The sequence below is a fragment of the Schistocerca nitens genome, chromosome 2 (assembly GCF_023898315.1).
Source record: "Schistocerca nitens isolate TAMUIC-IGC-003100 chromosome 2, iqSchNite1.1, whole genome shotgun sequence".
NCBI classification, from domain to species: Eukaryota; Metazoa; Arthropoda; class Insecta; order Orthoptera; family Acrididae; genus Schistocerca; species Schistocerca nitens.
The window spans coordinates 12724551-12738509 of record NC_064615.1 but is presented as its reverse complement, the minus strand read 5'-3'; the positions used below and the strand labels follow the sequence as shown (position 1 = coordinate 12738509).

Here is a 13959-nt window from a genome sequence, read left to right as displayed (position 1 = left end):
ATTCAGGTGGATCACAGGACCCAGTCCACTCTATGTAAACATAGACCTTGAAATTGTGTAGCCACCACCAGCTTGATGACAACTTGAGTTCCTGACTTCATAGGGTCTCACAGTCGAACCCTACCATCGGTTCGTGTCAGCTGAAATCTGGACTCATCTGACCAAGCCACAGTTTTCCAGTCGTCTGGGGTCCAACCGATATGGAGCCTAGGAGAGGCGCTGAAGGCGATGTAGTGCTGTTACCACAGGCATTCGCTTCTATCGTCTGCTGCCACAGCCTATTAACGCCAAATTTCGTCCCACTGTCCTAACTGACTTCATCGTACGTCCCGCATTGATTTACACGGTTATTTCACGCATGGTTGCTTGTCTGTTAGCACTGACATCTCTACACAGCGCCGCTGCATTCGGTCGTTAGGTGAAGGCCGTCGGCCACTGCGTTGACGTGGTGAAAGGTAACACCTTAAATTTTGTATTCTTGGCATACTCTTGAGACTGTGGATCTCAGTATATTGAATTCCCTACCGATTTCCGAAACGATACGTCCCATGCCTCTAGCTCCAACCGCCATTCCCTGTTTAAAGTTTGTTGATTTACGTCGTGCGTCCATAATCATGTCGAAAACATTTTCACGTGAATTATCTGAGCACAAATGAAAGGTTCAGCAATGCACACCATATAACAGATTCTGAACTCTATACTACCAACATCTGTATAAGTGCATATCGCTATCCCATTAATTCGTCACTTCACTGTACAGTATATAACACTACAGCAGCATATTTACGTAGCTTATTCGATCAAATACCAAGTTTGGCTTAACACGTACGATGCCCCAACAGAACAAATCAGTCCTGTCACGGAAAAGCCACGTATAACACTTCCTGTCTGCTACTGCTATACCATAACCTTAAAGTAGGAGTCAGTTTGCAAAACAGAATTATTCTGTTATAGCAATTATGGTATAAAGCAACAGAGCAGTGTTACCCTCTGAGAGGAATTTTGTTGTGTTGACCGTGTTGTACCTAACGGAGGTGGCTTATCGGAAGTGAAAGTCAGAATTACGTAAATATTCGAAAAGTAACAAACATTATTTTGCCTATCTGCACTGTTTAATTGATAAAGAAAACGGTCGCCTGCCTAACTAGGAAAGAGAATGATTAACATTCTCGTTCAAGAAAATAGTTATTAGTAACTCTAATGGGTAAACACAACCTATACTTGACCACAAGCGAGTGCAATGAACTCTGACACACTCATATGTTTACGGTAAGATTGAAACTAACAGTCGGAGCAGCACAAACTATTTGCAAAATTATAACAGCTACCGAAACACACTATTACTTTCAGGGCTTACACAAAGTGAATGGTCTTTATAACATTACTATTAATATGCACTTCTAATACACAAGAGAGACAAACACTTAGCAAACAAGAGTGTATAACGTTTCACAACTGCACCTTTCTCACTTTTACTACATCGAAACACAATGTTAACAAAATTGCAAGAAACTGGCTCACCTTTCAGAATTTACTACAGATATCAAGGTGATCATTAGCTAAGCAAAACTTTAGAAGCCTCAGTCTTAAGAACTTTTAATTTTGCAGTTGGCAACAGAACTTTAATAAGCAGTTTTAATAGGAAAATTATTTTAAGCAAACAACATTTACTTTAACTCACTCTCTTGCCACATTAACTTTAACTTTCTTTTTACTAAGTTCAAGAGGCATTAATTAGCATAACATTGGTCATAAAAGTTCTTTCAGTAGGGACACTCGGTGATTACTTTAGTTCAAACGGAAAGGAACCTGAGAGGTGTTATGATGAGGAGAAAAATCAAGGTTGGTACATAAATTCAGATATAAATTACCTTATATTTGAGCACAATAACACATCCATTACGCTGATCCTTCACTGTACATCATTATAGTATTACGTTACAGTGATTGCGCAACGTGGTGGCAACTGCATGTTGGTAGGTGGATTCGCAGACTGAATTGCTGGACTCTGTCATTTCTTGGTGCCGACGACAGATACAAATTCCATAATAGTTCCAGCTATTTATCCATCCATCCGAGGCATTGGAAAGTAGCAGGAAAAGCCTCTCTCGGAACCAGCACAATATGCATCTTTTACATGGCAGTGCACGGACTCGTAGCTCGTCTCCGACCGGTGGCTCGTCCCCGACTGACTATCAGTTCCACCTTTTCCACCTAGGCCAACCACAATTTACGCGCGCTACACAGTTCCGTTCCCGAGGGGAACCACACTACCTCTTATACACAAAATTACTAAGATTCCTAAGTGAGGATCAGCAGTTTACATAACAGCAAACAAACGCATTGAATAACACAGAACATTTGCACATATTAACATGTCTACAAAAAATTATTCACACAAAATTACAATTATATACAGTAAGTTTTGTTCCCTCCAAATGGGACAAAGCATTTAAACTACAAGTATGCTACACAGCATACAATCAAACCATGATATCAAAGTTTGTACAAAGAAAGGAGTATACAATTTTGTGTTACCTATCCAAACAAACACATTTACAGAAACACAGCAATGTAACATTAAATGAAACAAAAGCAAAATAAATCAGTACAGCATTAGAGCTATGGTGTTACAAGTAGAAAGGGCAGCACTTGGTAACCCAGAATTTTGAAATAAACCTGTGGTTCAGTCTGCCGATAGCCATAATAAGTCGTTCCAAGACATGGTACGAAAAAGACTCTCAGAGCATAACAGAATCACCTGTACACTCCACACATGCGGTTTAAATGCATATGCGTCCGTCGCTACACTTGACACATTGCATCATCTGAAAATAGTGAATCCTCGGACCACGTTGTATTCCCCCAGTGAGCTATTGTCCGTTTTTGTGTTGTTTAGTCCACTGAATACATGAAATTTTGTTTTCAGCTGTGAAAAATGGCCTTTTCCTGAGTACCAAATATCCTTTGCAAGCGGATCCTTTCGCAATGTTCGCTCGGAAAATGGATGACATAGAACTGTATTCACTGACAACAGTAATACTTGTCGTGTTGCAGTGCTTGGCAATCGTCTCCGACAACTGTCTGTTAGAATACTTTTACGAGCACTGTTCTCATGCTGTGTCACGTGGCCATACAGCACTCCTTGTAGACAGTTTATACAGTCTGCTTTGAAACTTCAAGGTGCAAAAAAAAAAAAACAGTTTAAAGTGCAAAATATTCCAAATAACGGCACAATTAAAGTGTGCAACTTGTTCTTCCAAGTTTGAGGCAAATGACGAAAATAGGCAATTGTTCGAGAAGGTATTGGTTTTTCAAATAAAGCAGTTTCGCGTCAGCCGTCACATGCAACCATTTCGAATGTCTGCTCACAGTAAACATTTCAGAGGTAGATAACCTCAATGAAATATGGTTCTGCCTTGAGAAAACACAATTTTTCTTGTTTTAGTACCCACACATGTTTCGGAGAAATTTCTCCAACTTCATTGGATTCATTTACTCTCTGTTAAATAACATATAAAGAATTTACGCATTGAAGTACATACCATATTTTGAAATTACAGTATTTACATTAATAAATGTTCTGACAGAAATATTAGCAGGAAAAGTAAATGTACACCTTCGTGTTACATTACGGTGTCCATAAGCCTATTTGATAGTTGCAACACAGCTATAATTATTGCCTTCCAGTATATCATCTGCTATTAATAAGTGTTTATGAATATTTTGCTATGTAACTTAGCAAATTTTAGGCCTAATTTGAAATACCGATATAATTTTCTTTTCTAATGATTTTTCGTTTCTCTGTTTCCTTTTTTATAAGATTACTGTTCTTAAATTATGTTGTGTTGTCAGCACAGATTTGCTATTTTGCTCTCTGATTAGCGTTTCTAAGTTGCAATGCTATTTTTCGGAAAATGTTTAGAATAATGTGCTGATTGTGATTAGGCCTTGTGAAATGGTGAGTGGTGACGGGGCAGGCTAAGTATGTCTGTGTGTGTGTCATTACTTTTGTAGATGTGGCCTTTTCGTGGACTCACCTCCTGGAGGTCGACGGTACAAATTCGCATACAGGGCCATCCAAATTGAGATTTCCGGTGATTTCCCGAAATCTCTCCAGGCAAAATGTCGAAATGGTTGCTTTGAAATGGCGCGGCCGATTTCCTTCCCCATCCTTAACACAATCCGAGCTCGTGCTCCGTCACCAGTGACCTCGACGAGACGTTAAACCCAATCTTCCTTCCTTCATCCTAACAAACGCTCTTCCACTGTTTGTGTGATGTTCACTCGTCCCGCTAACTTGTTTCGGCTGTTCTGGGTGGGGTTTTGAATTCTGTAGTAACATTGGGCTTTGGGTGTCTTTGCTTGTTAATAGGTTTGTTTGTTGCTTTGTCTGAGTGTATGTGTGTGTGTGTGTGTGTGTGTGTGTGTTTGTTTGTGGTACACGTGTTTTAGAGCTGAGAACAGGGTTTCAACGCATAGTGTTGTTTACATAAAACTGCCGCCCAGAGCACCTAGAACGGAATGGCGGAACAATACTTAGTCGCCCCTCTCCCCACTCACCATTTCACAAAGCCTGGTCACAATCCGACATAGGCCTGCTTACACACAATTTTCGAACAATAGTTCTGTAACATAAAAACGCTTGACGAACGGTGAAAGAGCGAATCTGCGTTGACAACACAACATAGTTGACAACACAACATAATATAATAACAGTAATGTTTAAGAAAGGAAACAGAAAAACGAAAGAGAAGAAAACATCAGTAGTTACAGGATCTAAAATTTGGCAAATTACGTAACTGAAGATTTATAAAGGCTTATTAATTGCAGATGACGTACTGGAAGACAGTCACTACAGCCATGCTGTAAATATCAAACAGTCACATGAACACCATTATGTAATACTAAGTTATATATGTTTCCCGTTGATATTTCTGTCAGTATTTTTATTAATCTAAGTACTGTAATCTTAACAACTGAGGTGTATCACAACGCATAAATTCTTTGTATATTACTTAACAGAGAATAAATGAACGGACCCGAAGATGGAGAAACTTCTCCGTAACATGTATCAGTGAGAAAAATTGTGTTTCCTCAGGATAGAACCACATTTCCTTATTAGATGTCAGGAAGAAAACGCGGACATGAAAAGAGCTTCAGCAACAAAATGATAGATAGCCTCACTTGTTTTAAAGCAAACACCTATCAAGGCATTTAAATCGTTCCTAATGCACTACTAGCGTCATATGCAACCACCAGAAGAGAGACAATAACTTCTTAGTGAAGAATAAGTTACATTACTGGCAATTAAAATTGCTACACCACGAAGATGACGTTCTACAGACGCGAAATTTAACCGACAGGAAGAAGATGCTGCGATATGCAAATGATTAGCTTTTCAGAACACACCAGGTTGGTGGCGGTGGCGACACCTACAACGTGCTGATATGAGGAAAGTTTCCATCCGATTTCTCATACACAAACAGCAGTTGACCGACGTTGCCTGGTGAAACGTTGTTGTAATGCCTCGTGTAAGGAGGAGAAATGCGTACCATCACGTTTCCGACTGTCATAAAGGTCGGATTGTAGCCTATCGCGATTGCGGATTATCGTATCGCGACACTGCTGCTCGCGTTCGTAGGGATCTAATGACTGTTAGCAGAATATGGAACCGGTGGGTTCAGGAGAGTAATACGGAACGCCGTGCTGGATCCCAACGGCCTCTTATCACTAGCAGTCGAGATGACAGGCATCTTACCCGCATGGCTGTAACGGATCGTGCAGCCACGTCTCGATCCTTGAGTCAACAGATGGGGACGTTTGCAAGACAACAACCATCTGCACGAGCAGTACAACGACGTTTGCAGCAGCATGGGCTATCAGCCCGGAGACAATGGCTGCGGTTTCCCTTGACGCTGCATCACAGACAGGAGCGCCTGTGATGGTGTACTCAACGACGAACCTGGGTGCACGAATGGCAAAACGTCATTTTTTCGGATGAATCCAGGTTCTGTTTACAGCATCATGATGGTCGCATCCGTGTTTGGCGACATCGCGGTGAACGCATATTGGAAGCGTGTATTCCTCATCGCCATACCGGCGTATCACCCGGCGTGATGGGATGGGGTGCCTTTGGTTACACGTCTCGGTCACCTCTTGTTCGCATTGACAGCACTTTGAACAGTGGACGATACATTTCAGATGTGTTACGACCCGTGGCTCTACCCTTCTTTCGATCCCTGTGAAACCCTACATTTCAGCAGGATAATGCACGACCGCATGTTGCAGGTCATGTACGGGCCTTTCTGGATACAGAAAATGTTCGACTGCTACCCTGATCAGCACATGTTCCAGATCTCTCACCAATTGAAAACGTCTGGTCAATGATGGCCGAGAAACTGGCTCGTCACAATACTCCAGTCACTACTCTTGATGAACTGTGGAATCGTGTTGAAGCTGCATGGACAACTGTACCTCTACACGCCACCCAAGCTCTGTTTGACTCAATGCCCAGGCGTATCAAGGCCGTTATTACGGCCAGAGGTGGTTGCTCTGGGTACTGATTTCTCGGGATCGGTGTACCCAAATTGCGTGAAAATGTAATCACATGTCAGTTCTAGTATAATATATTTGTTCAATGAATACCCGTTTATCATCTGTATTTCTTCTTGATGTAGCAATTTTAATGGCCAGTAGTATAGATTTGTCTGGTGCACGGAAAAGTCAATAGTATAATTACAAGTTTCTGTTGTAAATAAACTTGATTTTTGAAGTATTCATGTATTCTCTTCACAGATGAATCACCAGAATCTAACCCAGATCGACCTGTCTTCTTCATATAAACTGGTAAGGGAGATAGACATTATTGGTCTGGCTAGCATGACACCCCTGGACTCTGTCTCCATCTTTGTAACCATGCCATCGCCGGTTAAGGCCCAACTGAAAGAGCCAGCAGTACAGGATTTCATCAGGTGAGTCTATTTCTGCGGTTAAGTTATGTATTTCGGTAAACAGCTTTTAATTACTGACCGTTAGTTTGCATTAAGTGTAATATCTTACGCTCGCGATATCGATTCGGTGGAGATGGCAGAGATACTATTACGTCAAATAATTTCCGACTGTCTCATGAAGGACGGGCAGAACGAGCGCAAAATCAACGCCATTGATACTCCGGACGTAGTAGAGGTTGCCCCAGGGTTGCAACTCTTTCTGCATTGTTTCTGTGCAAAGTCGTTGCTAAGCCCCATCCAGATGCGTGGCATACTGTGTCTTAGCTTTCCTTTCAGGGTCTTCTACCGACGGTTGTTTAGTCACTATTTCTGACGTTTCGCCAGCATGCGTGGCTGGACTTCTCAAAGACAAACTCTCCATTGCTGGTGGCGACTTGAGATGAGTCCGCTCGGACCTGCCCATAATTTGCAAGAATATTGCCGCAAAAATGCCACTTTCAAAATAGTCCCCTCGCGTTTGTACACAATGAGTGATTTTCTCACTGTTGCAATCAATAAGTCATGTTCAAAATTAGTTGGGACTCTATTAAAATCTCTTCTATAGAGTGAAAACGCGTACCTGTTAAATTCAATTTCATTAGGACTAACATTTTCTTACGTTCCTTTAATTACATGGTAGTAAATCTGCCCTGTGACTGGCCATATGGAAGAAATTTTGTTATGGATAATTCCAAGGATGTCAGAAATGAAATCATTAGAATCGACTTTACACTGCTGCGAACTTGGAGTACTGGCGCTGTTTAGGACCACATGGACGATGTTGTCTTCTGCTGCGATGATTGCTCTTTTTTTTCCTGTCGAAACCATAACCGTGCACCACCGATTCTTCGGCATTTAAGACAATGAACGGGAAACTGGTATCATCTCGAATTGTTGTTTGCAGTCCAAAGCACATCTCAACTCAATGATCTTATTGGTTGACGAATATCGTTGTAATTCGGATCGTGTTCAATTTATGAACTAGAATACGCCAGCGTGTCCTTTATGATATTATATCGATGTCACAGATAACATGTATTGTCAGCCCCTTGCCGCAGTGGTAACACGGGTTCCCGTCAGATTACCGAAGTTAAGTGTTGCCAGGTTGGGCTACCACTCGGCTGGATGACCATCCAGTCTGAAGAGCGCTATTGGCAAGCGGGGTGCACTCAGCCCTTGTGAGGCAAACTGAGGAGCTACATGGCTAAGAAGTCGCGGCTCCGGCCTCGAAAACTGACATACGGCCGGGAGAGCTCTGTGCTGACCACATGCCCCTCCATATCCACATCCAGCGACGCCTTTCGGCTGAGGATGACACGGTGGCCGGTCGGCACTGTTGGGCCTTCATGGGCTGTTCGGGTGGAATTTAGTTTTAGTTTCTGTCAGTGGGAATCACTTGATGCACTTTCATGAGCGTTCCCGAGCTGTGCATGAAGGTCAACCTGAGTATTGGTCACCATCCACACACTCCATCCAGCCAATGTTAAACCGCTTACACCACTTAGGTGTTTTAGCTTGGCTCAAATCTTGCTCAGTTAAAGCCAGGCTTAGTATGCAGTGGGTTTCAGCTGCAGTTTCTTAATGCAGAGCCTACATTTCTTCAAAGCAGCCAGTTCGGAATTCTCAGGCACAGTAGAATACGGTGTACAATAATAAGCAAAAACGTTCACGCTAACATGCTTAACATATAACAAGATCGATAAGGACCCACTAACCAGCGGAACAGTCAACTTACAGTTGTCTACCAAACGAGCCCATTGAGAGATTTAGACAACATAGTTCAAAGCCACAAAACCTGCGTAGGCTGCCTAAGATCCATAAAGAAGGTGTGCATCCGTGACTATTGTGAGTATTGTTGAGACAGCTACCTATAATGGTGCTACGTACTTGGTGCCTTTAGTCATTCACATTGTAGGAAGTGTCCATATCATATTAGGAATTCTAGACATTTTATTTACAGACCTGAGTCACTTAAACTGAAATGCAACAACATACTGGTCAGCATTGATGTTGTCTCACTTTCTACAAAAGTGCCTATGGTGGAATCTCTACATCTCATTCGAGGATAAAACCTATGAGACTGGCTACGTAACATTAGACTTTAGAGAAAATATCAGCCATAAATTTCGAAGTAGCAAGATCAGATCATTGCGAGAAGTATCGTACAATCAACTGAACTACTCATGCAACCAGGGTGCTGACAAGAATGGAAAACAAAACTGAGCATCAGATGACGATCGGTTTGGCTTTAGGAAGTGCAGAGGCATCAGACAGGCAGTTCTGATGTTGTGCTTGACAATGGAAGCAAGAATGAAGGAAAATCAAGACAAACTTATTGGAATAGTCGACCATGGAAATGTGTTCGACAGTGTAAAATGCTGCACTGTGTTCGAAATTCTGAGAGACACTGGAGTCATCTGTAGGAAAAGACGGGCGATACACAATATGTATAAGAATCAAAAGGAACAATAAGCATGGAAGAGCAAGAATGAAGTACTCATATTAGAAAGGGTGTAAGAAAGAGAGTTGTAAGATGTAAGACGTACCCAGGAGCAGATATATACTCAGGTCACAATATAGTAGTCATAAAGAGCAGGCTGAAATTTAAGAAAATAATCAGGAAGACTCAATACGCAAAGAAGTGGGAAACAGAACTACTAAGGGATGACGAGACACGCATGAGGTCCTCTAACCCTGTAGATACAGCAATAAAGAATAGCTGAATGGACAGTACAGTTGAAGAGAAATGGACATCTATAAAAAGGGCAACCGCAGAAGCTGGAAACGAAAGCATAGGTGCAAAGAAGGTAACTGCGAAGAAATCATGGGTAACAAGAGAAATACACTCCTGGAAATTGAAATATGAACACCGTGAATTCATTGTCCCAGGAAGGGGAAACTTTATTGACACATTCCTGGGGTCAGATACATCACATGATCACACTGACAGAACCACAGGCACATAGACACAGGCAACAGAGCATGCACAATGTCGGCACTAGTACAGTGTATATCCACCTTTCGCAGCAATGCAGGCTGCTATTCTCCCATGGAGACGATCGTAGAGATGCTGGATGTAGTCCTGTGGAACGGCTTCGCCTCAGTTGGACCAGCGTTCGTGCCGGACGTGCAGACCGCGTGAGACGACGCTTCATCCAGTCCCAAACATGCTCAATGGGGGACAGATCCGGAGATCTTGCTGGCCAGGGTAGTTGACTTACACCTTCTAGAGCACGTTGGGTGACACGGGATACATGCGGACGTGCATTGTCCTGTTGGAACAGCACGTTCCCTTGCCGGTCTAGGAATGGTAGAACGATGGGTTCGATGACGGTTTGGATGTACCGTGCACTATTCAGTGTCCCCTCGACGATCACCAGTGGTGTACGGCCAGTGTATGAGATCGCTCCCCACACCATGATGCCGGGTGTTGGCCCTGTGTGCCTCGGTCGTATGCAGTCCTGATTGTGGCGCTCACCTGCACGGCGCCAAACAAGCATACGACCATCATTGGCACCAAGGCAGAAGCGACTCTCATCGCTGAAGACGACACGTCTCCATTCGTCCCTCCATTCACGCCTGTCGCGACACCACTGGAGGCGGGCTGCACGATGTTGGGGCGTGAGCGGAAGACGGCCTAACGGTGTGCGGGACCGTAGCCCAGCTTCATGGAGACGGTTGCGAATGGTCCTCGCCGATACCCCACGAGCAACAGTGTCCCTAATTTGCTGGGAAGTGGCGGTGCGGTCCCCTACGGCACTGCGTAGGATCCTACGGTCTTGGCGTGCATCCGTGCGTCGCTGCGGTCCGGTCCCAGGTCGACGGGCACGTGCACCTTCCGCCGACCACTGGCGACAACATCGATGTACTGTGGAGACCTCACGCCCCACGTGTTGAGCAATTCGGCAGTACGTCCACCCGACCTCCCGCATGCCCACTATACGCCCTCGCTCAAAGTCCGTCAACTGCACATACGGTTCACGTCCACGCTGTCGCGGCATGCTACCAGTGTTAAAGACTGCGATGGAGCTCCGTATGCCACGGCAAACTGGCTGACACTGACGGCGGCGGTGCACAAATGCTGCGCAGCTAGCGCCATTCGACGGCCAACACCGCGGTTCCTGGTGTGTCCGCTGTGCCGTGCGTGTGATCATTGCTTGTACAGCCCTCTCGCAGTGTCCGGAGCAAGTATGGTGGGTCTGACACATCGGTGTCAATGTGTTCTTTTTTCCATTTCCAGGAGTGTAATTCAGCTGATTGATGAAAGAAGGAAGTACAAAAATGTTCAGTGAAATTCAGGAAAACAGAGGTACAAGTGACTGAGGAATGAAGTAAACTGGAAGTGCAGGGAAGCTAAGAAGAAATGGCTGCATGAAAAATGTGAAGGAATTAAAAAAAAAAAAAAAGATTATCGGAAGGGCTGACTCAGCTGATTGGAAATTCAAAACAACTTTCGGTGAAATTAAAAGAAAGGATGCTAACATTAGGAGTGCAACAGGAATTTCATTGTTTAATGCCGAGGAGAGAGCGGATAGGTGAAAAGAGTACATTGAGGGCCTCTTTGAGGAGGAAGCTTTGTCTGAAGTGATAGAAAAAGTAATAGGAGTTGATTTAGTAGAGATAGAGGATCCACTATTAGAAACAGAATTTAAAAAAAGATAGATAACACTCGATCAGAATTTCTAAAATCAGTGGAGAGAAGTGGCAAATAAACGACTATTCACGTTGGTGTGTGGAATCTGTGAGTCTGGCGACATAGCATCTGACTTTCGGAAAAAATATCACCCACACAGTACCGAAGACGGCAAGAGCTGGCAAGTGTGAGAATTATCGCACAATCAGCTTAACAGCTCATGCATCCAAGTTGCTGATGAGAATAAAATACAGTACAATGGAAAAGAAAATTGAACATGTGTTACATGACGATCAGTTTGGCTTTAGGAAAGGTAAAGGCACCAGAGAGGCAACTCTGACGTTGCGGTTGCTAATGGATGCAAGATGAAATAAAAATCAAGACACTTTCATAGGATTTGTCGACAGGATAATATAGAATATGTACGAGAGCTAAGAGGCTATAATAAGAATGAACGACCAAGAACAAAGAACGCAGATTAAAAAGGGTGTAAAAGGGGGTATAGTCTTTCAACTCTACTGTTCGATCTGTGCATCTAAGAAGCAACGATGGAAATAAAAGAAACGTTCAAGGGTGGGATTAAAATTCTAGCTCGAAAGATAGAAATGGCACGATTTGCTGATGACATTGTTGTCCTGAGTGAAAGTGCAGAAGAATTACAGGATCTGATGAATGGAATGAACAGTCTAATGAATACAGAATTTGGACTGAGAGTAAATCGAAGAAAGACGAAAGTAGCAGAGATGAGAACAGCGAGAAACTTAATGTCAAGACCGATGGTCACGAAGTAGATGAAATAAGAAATTCTGTTACGTAGGCAGCAAAATCACCAATGACGGACGGACAAAGCAGGACATCAAAGGCAGACTAGAGCTGGTAAAAATGGTAATTTATGGCCATGAAAAGTTTACTAGTATCAAACAAAGGCCTTTATTAGATTAATAAATTTCTGAGAATGTACGTGTGGAACACAACATTGCGTGATAGTGAAATATGGACTGTAGCAAAACCGGAATAGAAGAGAATAAAAGCATTTGAGATGTGGTGCTACAGAAGAACGTAAAAAATTAGGTGGACTGATCAGGTAAAGAATGAAGAGATTTTTCACAGAATTGTAGGGGAAAGGACTATGTGGAAAACACTGACAAGAGAAGGGACAGCATGATAGAACATGTGCTGCGACATGAGGGAATGACTTCCAAGGTACTAGAGGGAACTGTACATCTACAACTACATTGATACTCTGTAAATCACATTTAAGTGCATGGCAGAGGGTTCATCGCTATTTTATCGTGGTGATCGTTTCTCCCTATGTAGGTCCGTGTCAACAAAATATTTTCGCATTCGGAGGAGAAAGTTGGTGATTTGAATTTTGTGAGAAGATTCCGTCGGAACGAAAAACGCCTTTCTTTTAATGATGTCCAACCCAAATCCTGTATCATTTCTGTGACACTCTCTCCCATATTTCGCGATAATACAAAACGTGCTGCCTTTCTTTGAACTTTTTCGATGTACTCCGTCAGTCGCATCTGGTAAGGATCCCACACCGCGGAGCAGTATTCTAAAAGAGAACGGGCAAGCGTAGTTTAGGCACTGTTACATTTTCTAAGTGTCCTGCCAATGAAACGCATTCTTTGGTTAGCCTTCCTCACAACATTTTCTATGTGTTCCTTATAATTTATTTGTTCGTAATTGTAATTCCTAGGAACTTAGTTGAATTTACGGCCTTTTTGTTTGACTGATTTATCGTGTAATTGAAGTTTGACGAATTCCTTTTAGCTCTCATGTGGATGACCTCACGCTTTTCGTTATTTAGTGTCAACTGCCAATTTTCGCACCATTCAGATACTTTTTCTAAATCGTTTTGCAATTTGTTTTGATCTTCTGATGACTTTATTAGTCGATAAACGACAGCGTCATCTGCAAACAGCCTGAAACGGTTGCTCAGATTGTCTCCCAAATCGTTTATATAGATAAGGAACAGCAAAGAGCCTATAACACTACCTTGGGGAAGGCCAGAAATCACTTCTGTTTCGCTCGATGACTTTCCACCAATTACTACGAACTGTGATCTCTCTGGCCGGCCGAAGTGGCCGTGCGGTTAAAGGCGCTGCAGTCTGGAACCGCAAGACCGCTACGGTCGCAGGTTCGAATCCTGCCTCGGGCATGGATGTTTGTGATGTCCTTAGGTTAGTTAGGTTTAACTAGTTGTAAGTTCTAGGGGACTAATGACCTCAGCAGTTGAGTCCCATAGTGCTCAGAGCCATTTGAACCTTTTTTTTGTGATCTCTCTGACACGAAATCACAAATCCAGTCACATAACTGAGGCGATAT

At 43.0% G+C, this 13959-nt stretch overlaps 1 protein-coding gene across 3 annotated transcripts in view; it reads left to right on the top strand.

The window, feature by feature from the left end:
• LOC126235674 (UDP-glucosyltransferase 2-like) overlaps positions 1–13959 on the top strand; it is a 112861-nt gene that overhangs the window by 10698 nt on the left and 88204 nt on the right. For 2 of the 3 annotated variants that reach the window (XM_049944402.1, XM_049944403.1), the window contains exon 2: positions 6799–6974. The exons of the other annotated variant lie outside the window; for it this stretch is intronic. In XM_049944402.1, coding sequence (XP_049800359.1) covers positions 6799–6974 — 176 coding nt within the window. The remainder of the gene's footprint in view (positions 1–6798; positions 6975–13959) is intronic. 3 annotated transcript variants of the gene reach the window in all.